Genomic DNA, 14443 nt, shown 5'->3' on the forward strand with positions numbered 1-14443 from the left:
ACCCGGGGAGCACTGGGTCTGATCTTATCTCCAAACCTAAGACGTAGGTTTACACGAACAAACAACATTCCGTCGCGCGACAACGATCGCAGCTTTGAAATTCAGATGCACCGATTTAGTGAGATCTCATAAGTTAAAGCACGATCACCTTAGAGTTTCTTAACCCCCACTCTAGATGTTGCATATTTGTATTCACATATAAATATTTAGCATTTATTTATAGGGACCGCTGCTAGGATATGTTTGACTGGCAATTCGACTGGCGAATTTTAGACCAATATTAAAGTTGTACGCTTCGTTTGCAAAGATCGTTATGCATGCTATATGTTCTCGATCCGCACTTAGATGTTCAGATTTATCGCAGGATGTACTTGGTATAATGAGAATTTTGTTCACATGAACACAGTATGAGAGGACGCAGCAGACTCAGACAATAACGACAGGAACCGGACGGGAAGAGGAACTGTATCGGAGACAAAAAAAATATTAATGAATAACACAGGAACTGTATCACAAAGAAGCAGGTGGCAGTGAAAGTGGAGGCGATTAGCAGTGAGTGCAAACGATCAGCGGATAAAACTACAGCGTCCTTGTATCTATAATGAACAGAAACAGGACAGAAAAAAATGTGGGGAGGGGGGGGGGGGGTTTCGAGTACCGATGTTTCAGTGCCGTCCACCAGGAGGGAACAGGGTGAAAGGGGGGTTGTTGGGGGCTGTTACAATCCTTGGGGATGTTTCTGGAGCAGGGCGTGGTGTAAATATCCTGAGGTAAAGACAGAAGTAACACCTCGAGCAGTCTACACCGAAGGAACTTAAGTGACGAATGAGCGTTTAAACGCTCATAAATCTCTATTTGATAAGTGATTGGAAGACGTTTAGTCCGATACGCCTAAATGAAGTACAAGGCAACGATCCGATACCCGCTACAATAAACACAAAACTGCTCGGATGCACTTTACAGTCTGACCTCATTCACATGTACTTTCACCATGTTCCAGTAAAAGTTGTACTAATCTTTCTATAGTGTATTTTTTCTATACGTATCATAATATTCACCCACCTATTTACTAAAATGTCCGTTATATCTGTTTTAAAATATTTGCTACCATGTATTGTCTCCCTTTGTCGTCTAGTACGGTTGTGTACTGTACAGGCTTATTTTGCAATTTCCTCCGAGATAGTTTTGATTCTCTTCGTAATGCAACAATGAACCCATGATTATTCCGTGAACCAGAATAATAGCTCTGAGGTCATGAGTATTAATTTAATTTATACTTGGGAGCTGTGTGGCTCGGGTCACTGTGCCTGTCATCGGAAGGTTGCCAGTTCTAATCCCAGGGCTGGCAGAGTGCTTTCACTACTGAGCAAGACCCTTAACCCCACAGTTATTCCAGGGACTGTCCGACAAAAAAAAAAGTATTGGAATAACCTGAACCTGAGAATTATTTTATTTCACATAATAGTATTTGCAGGTTATGGCAGTTTGCAGGTTTGCAGCTGAAGATGCCAGGTCATATACTCAAGTTCACCATGCAGTGCATGTTTCATCTCCGGGGACATCAGACTCTATAACTCACACCCAGAAACTTTTAAATGCCGTGGGACATTCCAGTTTGACTCAACAGTAGTGCATTCACGTGTATGACTGTTCACGACAGCTGGGAAATAGGCAAAAAGGATGGCAACTCGCACAAGGGCACTTGGAAATACTGATTTTATTGTTCGTAAGAAACAGACTTCGGGGGGGGGGGGGGGGGGGGAGAGAGAGAAAGAATTAGTCCTGCAAGGAGAGAACGGCTAAGAGGAAAACATGGTCCACAGTGTACAGAAACCAGAGCAGAGTGAAGAAAAGGCCACAGGGGGATTAGGAGATAGCACCATCGCGAGGGTCTGCTCCAAACGGGAGCTCAGCTCATCATTATGAACTGTCAGCAATGTTTCTCTCTCCTCAAAAGCACCGCAGTCTTTTTTCTTTGGGGGGGGGGGGGGGGGGGGGGGAGGACACAAACATGAACTGCAGATCCATACACCCTTCCCCAAGACACAATTAGGCAGTGATCACACTGGCAGGAAAGAGAACCAGCTAAAAGAAGCTGAAATATACAAGACACATCACATGTTTGAAGACGAGAAAAACAGCATACAGGAAACGCTCTCCTACCAGGACAGAGGAGGTATAAACAAATAGGAAGTGACCAGGCCAGGAAGTTTTGGGGGGGGGGGGGGGTCTGGTAATAAATACAATAAAACGTTACCAATTAGGATGGGGGGGCGGGGGAAACCCCATGTAGTATAGACCTCACAAATTCATGAAACACACCCAACGAAAAGTATCATAGCGTTAGAACACTTAAGACAGGGTTAAGGACTTTTTCCAGCATGCTGTAATCGGCAGGGACAAAGCATTCCAAGAATATTTATTATTCTGCCAAAGAAAAATAAAACACCACCATCAAGCATTGACTTCAGAGAGAATTACAACTGGGCTTCTGTCTTTATAAACCAACAGCGGTATCTGTGCCTGCCATTTTCAAAAATTAATCTTCATGACTGTCTTGGGCCGACCGTGCAGGTGACAGGATTTGCACAGGTCTGAAGCATTAGTGAAAACTGGAAGATAGAGTAATGGTTTGTGTCATGCCTGGTTCTCTAAACATATTTATTTCAGAGCAGCGCAGATTTGCTCAGTCACAACACTATTTTAAGCATACTACCAAAGAACAAACCAGTCCAGCCACATTTTATAGGTTATGGAATTTTACAAGGATTAGGCTCAATTTTAAAAAAAAAAAGGTAATGAATTAACATAAAATAATCTAATCCCTGGAATGAAAATTATCCCCCCCAACTAAGAGGAACTTTAATTTGCTGCTGGATACAGATCTGCCATCTTAAAACCATCCACAAGCCAACAGAAAACAAGCTCCAAAAGACTGAGCTGAACAGGGAATGACGCTTAAATGTGTCTAATATACCAGGAACGTCTTAAAAGCAGCCAGAATGATCTCCACTTGTGTGTATCAAAGGGAGCTGCTCCGAGAATGGGACCGCTCAAAACCCCAGACTAGGAGGTTAGGACGACAGGTTTGAGACGTCAGAAACAAAGGCATTCGGTGTACACAAATTCAGACAACCAATGGAAATGGATCTGACTAGAGGTTCAGACAAAGGTATTAAATTCTGGCTATTTAGAATGAACGTTAGACAGACAAAGTAGTAAAAATGACTTCCAAATGCAATTAACGTGCCTTTTTTCCTGGGGAAAAAAAAACACTTCAAAAGGACTGTTTACGCCTAAACACTACACAGTCCTGATGAGGAAGAGGAGAAATGTGGTAAACTGAGGAAGAGGCCTATTCTGTCTCCACAGTATGTCTATAAACAGTCAAATACTAAATTCCAATAGTAAAAATGACCATAAGCAGTTAATTACAATCTTTAAAAAAAAACACACACAACATTGGGGGCATTTATAAATCCACAACAACCAGGTTTTTCATCCAATACAAAAAAAAAGTGAAACTGTGACATTTAAAAAAATTTTATAATAAAACAAAAAGTGTACAGGTGCCAATAATCTCACTCTGCTTCGGAGGGGAGAGGAGACCAGGGGGAAGGCGAACACCTCTGATGGGTCGCTACGGCAACTCACCCCACCCAACTCCCTCCCCTCCCAACCAATCAGAGCGCAGCATGACAGGTCCCCAAGAAGGGGTACATTTTTTTGCAGCCAGATACATCTGAAATAATTAAAGTTCATTCAGAACCAAATACTTAACATGATCTGGTGGGGGGAGGGGGTGTGGGTGTGTTTTGGTGTGGCGGGGTGAAGACGATGACAAGGTGCAAGGTCATTAGAACTCCTCTTGGTCCTCTGACTCAGCATCCGGTATGACAAACCCCTCCTGAGGGAACAGGGCGGCTCAGATGAGGCGTCACACAAGACATACAGGCGTCGCCTTCAAAATAAGAGTCTGCTCCACTAGCCATCATTTACTTCAAAATTATTTCTATTTATTACTGATATCCATGTACACTGTCCATTTAGTATTTACATTGACCTATTGCTGCATTTATGTTTTTTCTGTGCCACTACTATCGCTGTACTTTCACGCAGATGAGAAATGCACAGTATTTCCTATGAAAATACACCGAATGGTGAATTTTAAACGAAAATCTTGACATAATTCCTCACCTTTTCCCTCCATCAAGTTCCCTGTGAGACTCTAAATGGTTTGATCTTATGTCGTGAAATTCTGGGACTCGGTGCAAACGTCACAACAGAAAATCGTGTGCTGCTTACAGCCAGGAAGGAATGCGATTGATCTCTATTAAAAATTTCCCAATTTTAATACAGATATAAATGGGAATGTGTCGTCCTAAATCTCATTTTGGAAATATTTCTGATGTACTATAAACGTTCAAAACATCACCCAGCCCAAGCCAATGGACAAAGAAATGTCTCCCATTGGGATCAATAAAGTTCTCTTATCTATGCATCAGAACCCAAAGACAGCACTGGAAATGGCTTCCACAGTGATGTTTAGGAACAGCAACTGCTGTGTCTGGATGAAACTGAACCATGTAGAGCGGAGCATTTATCCGCTGTTATACTTACATCTGTGGCATAAAGAATGTCCACGATCCTCTGCAGGGTTGGGTCACACTCGCCCTCCTTCTCCTGGCATATCAATTCAATATTCCTTAGCTTGCCAAAGTAAAAGTCTCTCTCCTTCTCCATGTCCTGAATGGTGGACTTGAGAATATTTATCTGGAGGACAGAATATCTTGTTAAAGGGACATGCCGCTTCTCTGACACTTTCCAATATTATAGTGGCGTTAAAGGGGCGGCCTGGGCAGACCATACCTCCTGGATGAGCTCGGCCCTTTCATCATCGCCGCCTCCCATCCCTGGCCTCCGTGCCGAAGTGGGGGCCATCTTGGGAGTGGTCTTGGGAACAGCCGCCGATCGCTGGGGAGCTGGACAGCAGCCAGAGGGGTTGGGGGGAGGGGACACAGGGCAAGTAAGACAATGTGGGCCAGGACTGCAGAACAAAGTGGGGGGGGGAGGGGCACCTAACCGCAGCTCCTCAGAGAGCATGAGGTCCTGCCTTCCACCAGATTCGTCCTTCATTAAACCCCTGAAGCTCTGTGCTGCTACCCAAGGTAACTGCCACAGCGGGCATTTTTTTACAGAGCTATCTTGGTCAACTAGCGTAGTGTTTCTCAACTCGGGCCTCTGGCATCCCCAGACGGCTCACATTTTTGCTCCCTGCCAGACAGTCCAAGTTTTTGGCTCTGGGAGTCTGAGAAACACTGAAGTAGCATTCTGGGACCTGAACAGCAGGGGGCGCTACCACTCACCTCAAAACAGGCACCATTTCTAGGCAGGTCTAAGCACTAGTACAAGGAAAAGTGTGCTGTCCCCTTTAGACACAGTTCCTCTGGGTAACCACCACTGCCCAGCGTGTCTCTTCAAAACAAATAAAAATTATACCACCCCTATAAGTGGGACATGCCAACTCCCCCCACACAAACTAACAAGTGTGAGAGCCCAAAAACACCATGGATAAAAATGGGAAACCCACAGTGACCCAAGTGCAGGGAAACTCCCCAGCGAGGAGCTACGGACTGACTGTACCAATCATTGCAGCGGGCTTGGGCACCTTTCGAGGAGAGAGTCGGACCTCTGCAATACATTAAGAGGTAGCAGTAAGTCCATCACTCAGCTTTTGGAAACGGCTCAGGATGCCAGCTGGGAACCGGCTGTCATTCGCTCAAAGTTTAGTTTACTCAGCGAATCGGGTTACAAAAAAGCAGACAAGTGACAAGGGCTCCTCTACTAGGCTGATCTGTCTTTATGATGCATGAATGTTCTTATGTTACTCTTCTGGTCCTTCAACAGTCTTATTGGGCTCTCGCTTTGTCTGAAGCTGTTTTTTAGCTCCTGCTCCTATACTGCTCACACACACACCTGGGCACTCACTGGAATCTCAGCTTAGCTCACGGGTGTCAAACTCCAGTCCTCGGGGGCCGGAGCCCTGCACATTTTTGGGTGTCCCCTCATTTAACACACCTGATTCAACTCCTTGTGCTAATTACCACACAGCTCTTGAGCTGAATCATTTATGGTGGAACAGGGAAAAAAACTAAGCTACGCAGGACTCCGGTCCTTCAGGACTGGGGTTCGACATCCCAGGTTTAGCTGAACTCATGACTAGCGGACTCATTAAAAGTTGTTCATTTATAATGTGCTATTTGTCAGACTTGTACATCACTTTGGACAAAAGGCCTCTGCTAAAAATATGCAAAATGGGAACTAGGGACCCTGAAACACATTTTCTAGCAGGACGAGCAGCAATAACAGTGACCTTTGTCCACCAAGTAACTCAGAAAGCAAGCAGACTGGTTTGAGACAGACACGTGACACAGGCTCATTTTAAAAACCGGCGCCGAACCGAACTCCTGTTCAAACATTGACCGCATGCAGCTTGGCTTTTTTCTGACGCTGCATGCCCGAACAGGCACGTACCCGAGGAAAACCACACAGCGGTGCCGAAGTCGGGCAGGGCACTAACCGGTGTTGAGCACCTTCTTCGGCTTGTTCAGGGCAGGCACTGCGGAGTTGGGCACGGGCACTGTCTCTTGACCCTGGCGAGCTTCTACTGGGTCATACTCCTTCCCGTCATAGTTGGCATCGAAAAATTTCTTGAACCACTGGACAAACTCAAAGTTATCCTGGAATTTCCCCTTCACCAACTTGTCAACGGGGATAATCTGGAGAGAGAGAGAAAGTATGGAAGGTAATAATGACCAGAGTTCCCATTTGTCATGTGACCTACCTCTAAATATTAATAAAAAAATATAAAAATAAAGATGAAGTATTCAGGAGGCAGATCAAAAACAGCATGTCAAAGAAACTAAACACGGCAACAGGCTGTAAAGCAAAGTGAGATTCAGATATGGATGGACAATCAGAAAAACGACGTGATCAGCAGCAAATGCGGATGACAGGCTGCTCCACGTGTCGTGACTGAAATTAAACACCCCCAAAACCGAAGACACCCCTAAGCATGAGGAACAAACCACCTGCATATTTCAAAGACACCACCCCCGCCGATAATGAGACAATATTCCACACAGATAACGGCCGCTTCATAAAAAGTTTGGGATCAAAAGTCCAACAGCAATAACCAGGTAACTGGGGAAAAGAAGCCTATGTAAAGCCGGACTCACAAAAAGCCACAGTCTGCGTGCGCAAGAGGATATAAAAATCGATGATTACTGACCTTATCTACACCCATCTTCTTGAACCCGGCTTGCAATATTTTAAAGTTGTGGATAAACTCGTGTTCCAGTTTGGCCTGAAATTTGACTTTTTTCAAAGGCACACAGCCGGGAAACAGCATATCCATAAACTGGCAGTATGCAGCACCTAAACAAACAAGCAGGCAGACAGACATCCACAACTGTTAGCAGGTTCTCTGGTGGGAAACGGGACATGTTGATGAATAGTCTGTCTATTTAGCAGGCTTTGCTATCCAAATTAAAATTAAGACAGAATTTTTTTGGGAGCAACTGGAGGTTGAGGCCCTTGCTCTGGGGCCCAACAGTAAAACAACTCTGCCAGTTCTTGCATTTTAACCAGTGATCTTCTGATCACAGGCACAGTGGCCCAATTTGCCAAACCACAGACATGACTAGCAGTTAGAAACTGTGTCTAGTATACCACAGGCATAATTTACATCTATGCGGAGGGTTCGAGTTACACAGAGGAACTCGCTTTAAGACTCCCCACCTGAACACAGCAGCTCGATCTTGGTGAGGTTCAGCTGTAAGGACTCATTGATCCACGCCAGCATGTCATGGCGACTCAAGTTGTCACTGGTGACCGAAGTGGAATAGACATTCACAGCCATCCTGCATCAGCTGCAACAAAGGGTGAGGGACGGTGGTTACGCTGGCGGCGTTCTACGGGACTTCAGCCTTGGATACAGCACAGAGAATCCAGCACATCTGTAGAGGAAAACAGAAATTCAGGTGGGATCCAACAACACCTGCTGAACTATGGGAAATACAGGCATTTAATAACGTGTCAAACAATAGTTAATGTATATCACGAATGCATACCACAATGAACTCATCTGAACTAGATAACTAATAAGCAGCCAAAAAGTGATTGTTCATAGAATACAGGAGGGGTTTTAGTCCTTGACCAGAATTAACCGGGCAGACGGAAACACCGTCGCAATGACAGCTGCGTCACCCACCCCGGAAGTGACGCCTCCCCCCGGCCCTGTGCGACCCGTGTGTCGCGCCCTGCTGTGAAACCACGTATAACACCGGGCATCCCCCCTTCCTCCCTTCGTATCGGCCGCTGACAGTTCCCTTAGCCAGGCCACCCGGAGATCCCGGACACGCGACTGACGCCCGGATACAGCGCGAGGCGGGGGCGCGCTGACCGGCTAACAAAAAGGCACCGAGGGCTGGGCAGGCGGGAAATAACACAGCCTCCCCACTAAGACACGCATTATGCGGTGGCCCCAGCAGGCTGCCCGTCACACGCCAGGCCCGGTCGAGGGACCACAGGCCAGTAGGAAACACCGGCGCAGGCGGAACGGCCTGCAGTGACAGTGGAGTTTTTAATGACAAAAAAAACTAACGGAAGGAAGAGTAGAGAACGAAAAAATATAATAAAAATGAGCACATGATGAGAAATACCGTATACAAGGTATTGTATAGACAGGAAAATCCCGAGTAGCCCGGTTCTCGCCTCGGCCGCTTAGCACCGGCTTCCCCACCGAAGCGAAGAAGGCTCCCCGAAACAGGGAGGGGTGTCTGGGGCTATCTGACTGAAGTCCACTATACGGCCACCGCGGCGTTAAAGCCGCAGACGTCGTCCCGATCCCACGCAGCAAAGGGCCGCCAGCCAACGTCTCCGCGACACCGCGGTCGCTGTGAACTGGTCGGCTTTAGCACTTCCATATTGGCCGTCTGCCCCCCACCCCCCTCCGGCTAGCCGCGGCGGTTAGCTCCGGCAACCAGCTTTCGCACCCAGTACTCCCCTGCGTCCGCCATTCAATCACTCTATCTCTCCCTTCCGCTTATGTTCCCACCCCCAACAGAAAACTAAGAACGGAAACAAAAAAGCTGCCCGCCTTACCCGCTAACTGAGCCGAGTAGCTGCGGACGTTGACTATACGTGAGGCGCGGTTTAAAACGTCCTTCTGCAGAGAGGCTGAACAGTCTGCCGCCGGTGAGCTCCCTTGCTGCGTGCTGCGTCGCTCCGGGCGTTCGCCTACGTCAGTGCGTAACGGCACGGCGCCGTGTGCGGTGCGCCCTTCCGAACTACCACTGACGTCAGCACGTAACGGCGCCGTGGGGCGAGGCGTTAGTTTAACCACTCGGCGGCTGGACAATAGCGTCTATCATTTACAACCATTATTAAATAAAACAAAGCAGTACTATGGTGACGTTATTTCTTTCTTTCTCGGTCTTTCTTTTCTCTTTTTCTTTCTTGCACGACTAAAATAACGCTGTAATTCTTTCATCTTAAATCAAATCTAACTTCTGTAGTTAATTTTCTTAAATTGTCATTTCTTTTGCACACTGTAGTGCAATATATAATATCGTGCAGTTACACGTTTTTGAGGTTGCATTGCATGTTCTCCTGGTTTTGCGCAGTCCAAAAACACACAATTCAGGTGCATTGTGTCCATAGTGTGCGTGCATGTTTGTGTGTCCCCTGCAATGACTTGGCATATTCCATCCTGCCCTGCATTTCCTAGGATATGTTTCAATCTGTGACCCCGATAAGCAGTTATGGAAATTAGAGGAATATGATATGTTTGCATTTTAATTGCTTTGGTGGCATTTTTCTCCGCAGTGACTGTTTCTGGAGAGATTTAGGTTAGTTTAAGTTCCCGATACTCCTGGTTATAAGCTCTTGCCCCTAACCACTATCCTGCCTGCTACCTACATACATGCACAACTATGTATTCAAGAATGCATTCTTAATTTCTTATCTGTAATTTTCCCCTAAGAAGTGTCGTCATTAACACGCATAGTCATACCAATATGTAATTACTTGAAGACAATCTGTTCCAGGCACATGCCCACACACACCCCAGAAATGTGTTTTTACGAATGTCTGCCAAATCAGCACTAGTGCCAGGGAACGGATCCGTAACATTGTGAGTTGCACAAACCTCATTTTCCATGGGTTTCGGCAAAGACGGATTTTGTCATTATGACCATCCCAGATGGTCTAGTTTATACGCCAAAGGAGCTGTATTTAAACAGCCCAGATAAACAAAGGTGTGTAAGAGGGCAAGAACTTCAATGAATTAACCTTCCAATATGATACCTTTAAAAATAAGCGGCTTATCTTACTGTGAATACCATTACGTGCATTTCGGAGCGAGGACAGAATGCGGCACTGAAGCTGCACAGGTTTGTGTGATCTGCTCTGCTCTCCCTACACAGTCACCCAAACATTAAACCCAGGTGAGATGACGGGACTTTAGCATCACAGAAATGAGTGTGTAAACAAGCGGGAGGTGGTGTCCTGGTGCAGTCATGACGACCTCCGTTGCCCACAGAGATGATTTTATACATTAGGTGGCTTTCTCAGCCCTAACCACACACACCCCCCACCACCACGTCCCATTACCACCTACAGCTCAGCAGCTAATACTGTCAAGTCCTTTACGTTCCTGGGAACATCAGGCTCCCAATACCTTCGGTGGGAGAACTATACTGACCAGATTATTAAGAAAGCACCGCAAACGATGTACCTCCTGTGGCCACAGCAGAGGTCCGTCCTCCCTCAGACCATGATGCTCCAGGTTTACAGTCCCATTGCACTCTTATTGGCATTCTGCTCTCTGGTTGTTATATGTCACTGTAGACTGAGACGTGTTTCTTGTGAATGTGAACTTGCATGGCCAGTGAACATCATTATGATTTTGAAATACATGAAAAAAATGCAAATTTTTCAGTGTAGGTACCACAATGTCACCTAATATTCGGGCAGCAATTTCATCTTGATTTTTTACTTAAACTTGCCAAGACTTATGAAAAACCTTGGCAATTATTGCTAATGGATATATTGTACAATGTTTTTACAAAACGGTGCGGATGGCACAGACTTGTGCCACCAGGTCGCCATGGCAACAGTGCTGTCACTGTTCCCTGTGAATCACATGACGCCTTAGCTCGCTAACTCTAATGCTGCATTCCTTTTGAAGTGGGAAGTTGGAACTTCTGAGTTCCTAGTCAGAAATTTCAACTGGAACACCCTCTGGAGTCTGATTTTAGACTTGGACAGTAGGAGGAACTTCTACAACTCCAGCCTCCTAATTCAAGATGGCTGCGTCCTTCATCCGTGGTGAAAAGCTGCAGTAAATAGCTGTGCATACTGCACTTCTGTCTTGTTTGTGGCTCATTCAGTCGGTCGTACACACAGTACTGCCCAGCCTATATCCCTGGCGCATGTTGCTACAGTATTTTTATGGGCAAAATACTGCGTATTGCATTGTTATCAACTAGCATTGCTAACAGTAGCTAACGGTGAATCTGGCAAAAACTGACGCTGCTAAAGGCTAACCTGGCTAGTTGTATCGGAATGCCATTAACTCGGGTGTGATGTCATTCCCAGCTCCGACCTCTGAGGTAAATGGAGCTCAGAAATACTGCCGATCCTGTCCAAACTGTGGCCCAGACGTTAAGCACCCAATTAGCATCTTGTAAAAAAGCAGTCAGTTTGAAATGCAGGATACAGTACAAGTGTTTTTGAGGTTAGGTCATGTGTGTCCTGTGCACACAAAAGGCAGAAATATATTACAAAATTAGTTTAACTTCAACTTGGTTCTGAACTTGTGTGTGCTTGGTGGGGGGGGGGTGCATTGTGTCAGGAGGCTGTTTTTGTTCATTTTTCCAGCCAGCTTGTTGTTCTGCTTTTCTGTTTGAACACGTGTTGCGTTTGTTTTTCTGTTCATGAACCATGAACCATGTTTGTGTCATCCTCTAACACCTGCAGCATGACTCGTTTTCCTTCTCTGGTCCATGCTGGATCGTCCTTTCATATTTTTGAGGATTTCCCAGCCTCTGAGCAAAGCACTTGGCCCAGATATGTGGCTGTAGAAACATATTTCTAAGGTTTAAAATTCTCTTTGGGGAAACATTTTTCACAAGATAATTGTAGCAATTGTGCTGTGTGAAAGTTTGGGTTACTCTGGCCAAAAATACACGTTCTGTTGATTTTTGTAAGCAAAACAAAATTAACACATGCTCTGCACTGAAACACATAATATATTCCTGCTAATTTTAACGCAAAGTCTTTTTTTATTCTCAGAATTTTAACAAAAACTAAAAACACTAAATGTGGCATGTGGTATTTGCTGCGTGTTCGAGATCTGCCCACAAATTGTCAATAACATTCGCGTGCAGGGACTGTGGGGGCTATGCCCTGGTTCATTTTGCCGTATTTTTTGAATCAGTGTCTTGTTGGTATCTCCAGCCTTATTTCAGCTTCAGGTTCTACACAGGCTAATGGACATCAAGTCTGTTGATACTTTGCAAAATCCATTCTGCAGAATCCATTTCCTGGAGTTTAATAGGTAAAAAGGTGTTTTTATTTTTGAAATGCTTTTTTCTCCAGACATACCTTCAGTGACTGAAGCCCAGTGGTCATCAACCCTGATCTTGATCTGTGTCAGGTACGTTAAATCAGGGCTGCCACTTAGCTCTGCAGGGTGGAAGAGCTCCAGGAGCAGGGCAGGTGACCATTGCTATAGCCAAAGTGTTCAGTTTTAGCTTCATCAGGCCACAGCACTTGGTTCCAAAAAGTACTAGGTTCAGACAGCAGACCGATGCAGCACTACTCCCAGCTAAATTTTCCAGAATGTTCTTTGCAGTGATATGGGGCTTTTGCTTGGGCTTCCTGACCGGTCTCAGAGCTGATCTGACAGAGCATTTCTTGGTCTTCCAGATTTTGCCGTAGTCTTTAACAGTTCCTCTCGATTTCCATTTCTTAAGATATTTCGGACGAAGGAAATTGCAAACTGGAAAATGATTTTCACCAGGGCTGGTTGTGCAAACCAAATTTATGGATAAGCGCCATTTCAAAACCACACGCAAGATATAAAAAATACACAAAAATACATTAATACTCTATAAATTAAGTATGCAAGTGGCAGTGTTAGCTAGTTGTCAGTCAGAAAATAGTTTGCTAGTTGTGTTCAAAATACGTGACAGGGAGATGCAAAGGGCTGTGTTCTGTGGATGTTTGCAGCTAGCTAGCAAAAACTGAAGGACGGTGTAATTTGTACGGGCAAAACTACAAACTGAGCTGGTCTGGCATAGACCTTGCTGTTACGTTAGCTAGCTAACGTTTGTCTATAACGCGGCTTCACATCATGTCTGTGCTGTCACATTGAGTGCATAGACACCCAAGCAGACATGTGTGCGATATATTTTGACAGTTTTAGGCTAAAGCAGCATATATCAGTGAGACCACAACACAGAAACAATTCGGCTGCCTTCCTATACTTGCAGTAGCACATTCACTTGGCTAGCGATTGTAAAGAGCTAAAGATAGCTCTGGCCGTTGTCGGTTCCAGTCTCTTGGTTGACAGCACAGGGCCCTTCAGCAAGGTCCTTAACCTCAGCTGCTCCTGGGCCACCAGGCTGAGCCTGTGCTCTGACCCCAAGCTCTACTCTCACCTGTTCATGGCTGTGTGTGTCAGTCATAGGAGAACAAGCAAAGACTGAAATTGCACTGCATTCGCTCCCTGTACAATGGCAATAATGGCATTCTCAGCAGTGTAAGCAAATATCAGCAGTGAAAGCAAATATAAGCAGTGAAAGCAAACATCAGCAGTGAAAGCAAATATGCAATCATGTAATAAAATTAAAACGGGATACTTATTTATGACAAAACAAAGTGCAACATTACCATAAATAAAAATGTGGTCATCTATTATCTACATTTACATTTCTTAGAAACAGCACGCAAATTAAACTAAATTAAGCAAGCTGTTCTGTAATCTCCTGACGCATGAAAAACACACGTCCATTTAAAGTTCTGCTCCGCTTATCGATGAGGCAATAAAATCAAATCAAAAATGAGCTTGTATGAAATGCGCATTCACCCGTTCTGTGCGAACGACAGAGACAGAGGCTGCCTTTGCTGTCTCCTTCCCCTCCCCCATAGCAGTCTGACTCTGTTGCCAAGCAACGTATCCAAATGGGGGGGGGGGGGTGAGGGGGTAGCTATTCACAGATGAAGTAGTGTTTGAGGAGTAGAGATAAATGCCTGATCCCAGCCTTAACAGGCAGACCTGGACAGGGGAAATTGCGCAGTTACACAGACCCAGTTTGCTTTATCGTTCCTATTATTACGGTTCCTCTTTGTTCCCTCTGAGCATAACTAGCAAAGC

At 45.3% G+C, this 14443-nt stretch overlaps 1 protein-coding gene across 3 annotated transcripts; it reads right to left on the reverse strand.

Annotated features, from left to right (window-relative positions):
• Positions 1-1698: 1698 nt before the first annotated feature.
• On the reverse strand, positions 1699-9323 carry LOC125730532 (microtubule-associated protein RP/EB family member 1-like). 3 transcript variants are annotated; one of them, XM_049005809.1, is made up of 8 exons: positions 9166-9323; positions 7801-8018; positions 7292-7437; positions 6581-6779; positions 5644-5691; positions 4870-4982; positions 4621-4773; positions 1699-3907 (listed from the first exon to the last, which is right to left on the reverse strand). In XM_049005809.1, exons 2-8 carry the CDS (start codon positions 7919-7921, stop codon positions 3857-3859), a joined length of 831 nt encoding a protein of 276 aa, XP_048861766.1. In that variant the 5' UTR covers positions 7922-8018; positions 9166-9323; the 3' UTR covers positions 1699-3856. The 3 variants fall into 3 exon arrangements, with proteins under 3 accessions (XP_048861766.1, XP_048861767.1, XP_048861768.1); XM_049005810.1 differs by lacking the exon at positions 9166-9323 and adding an exon at positions 9057-9096; XM_049005811.1 differs by lacking the exon at positions 5644-5691.
• Positions 9324-14443: the final 5120 nt, after the last annotated feature.

Source organism: Brienomyrus brachyistius, unplaced genomic scaffold (genome assembly GCF_023856365.1).
Source record: "Brienomyrus brachyistius isolate T26 unplaced genomic scaffold, BBRACH_0.4 scaffold1376, whole genome shotgun sequence".
In the NCBI taxonomy this organism is placed as follows: Eukaryota; Metazoa; Chordata; class Actinopteri; order Osteoglossiformes; family Mormyridae; genus Brienomyrus; species Brienomyrus brachyistius.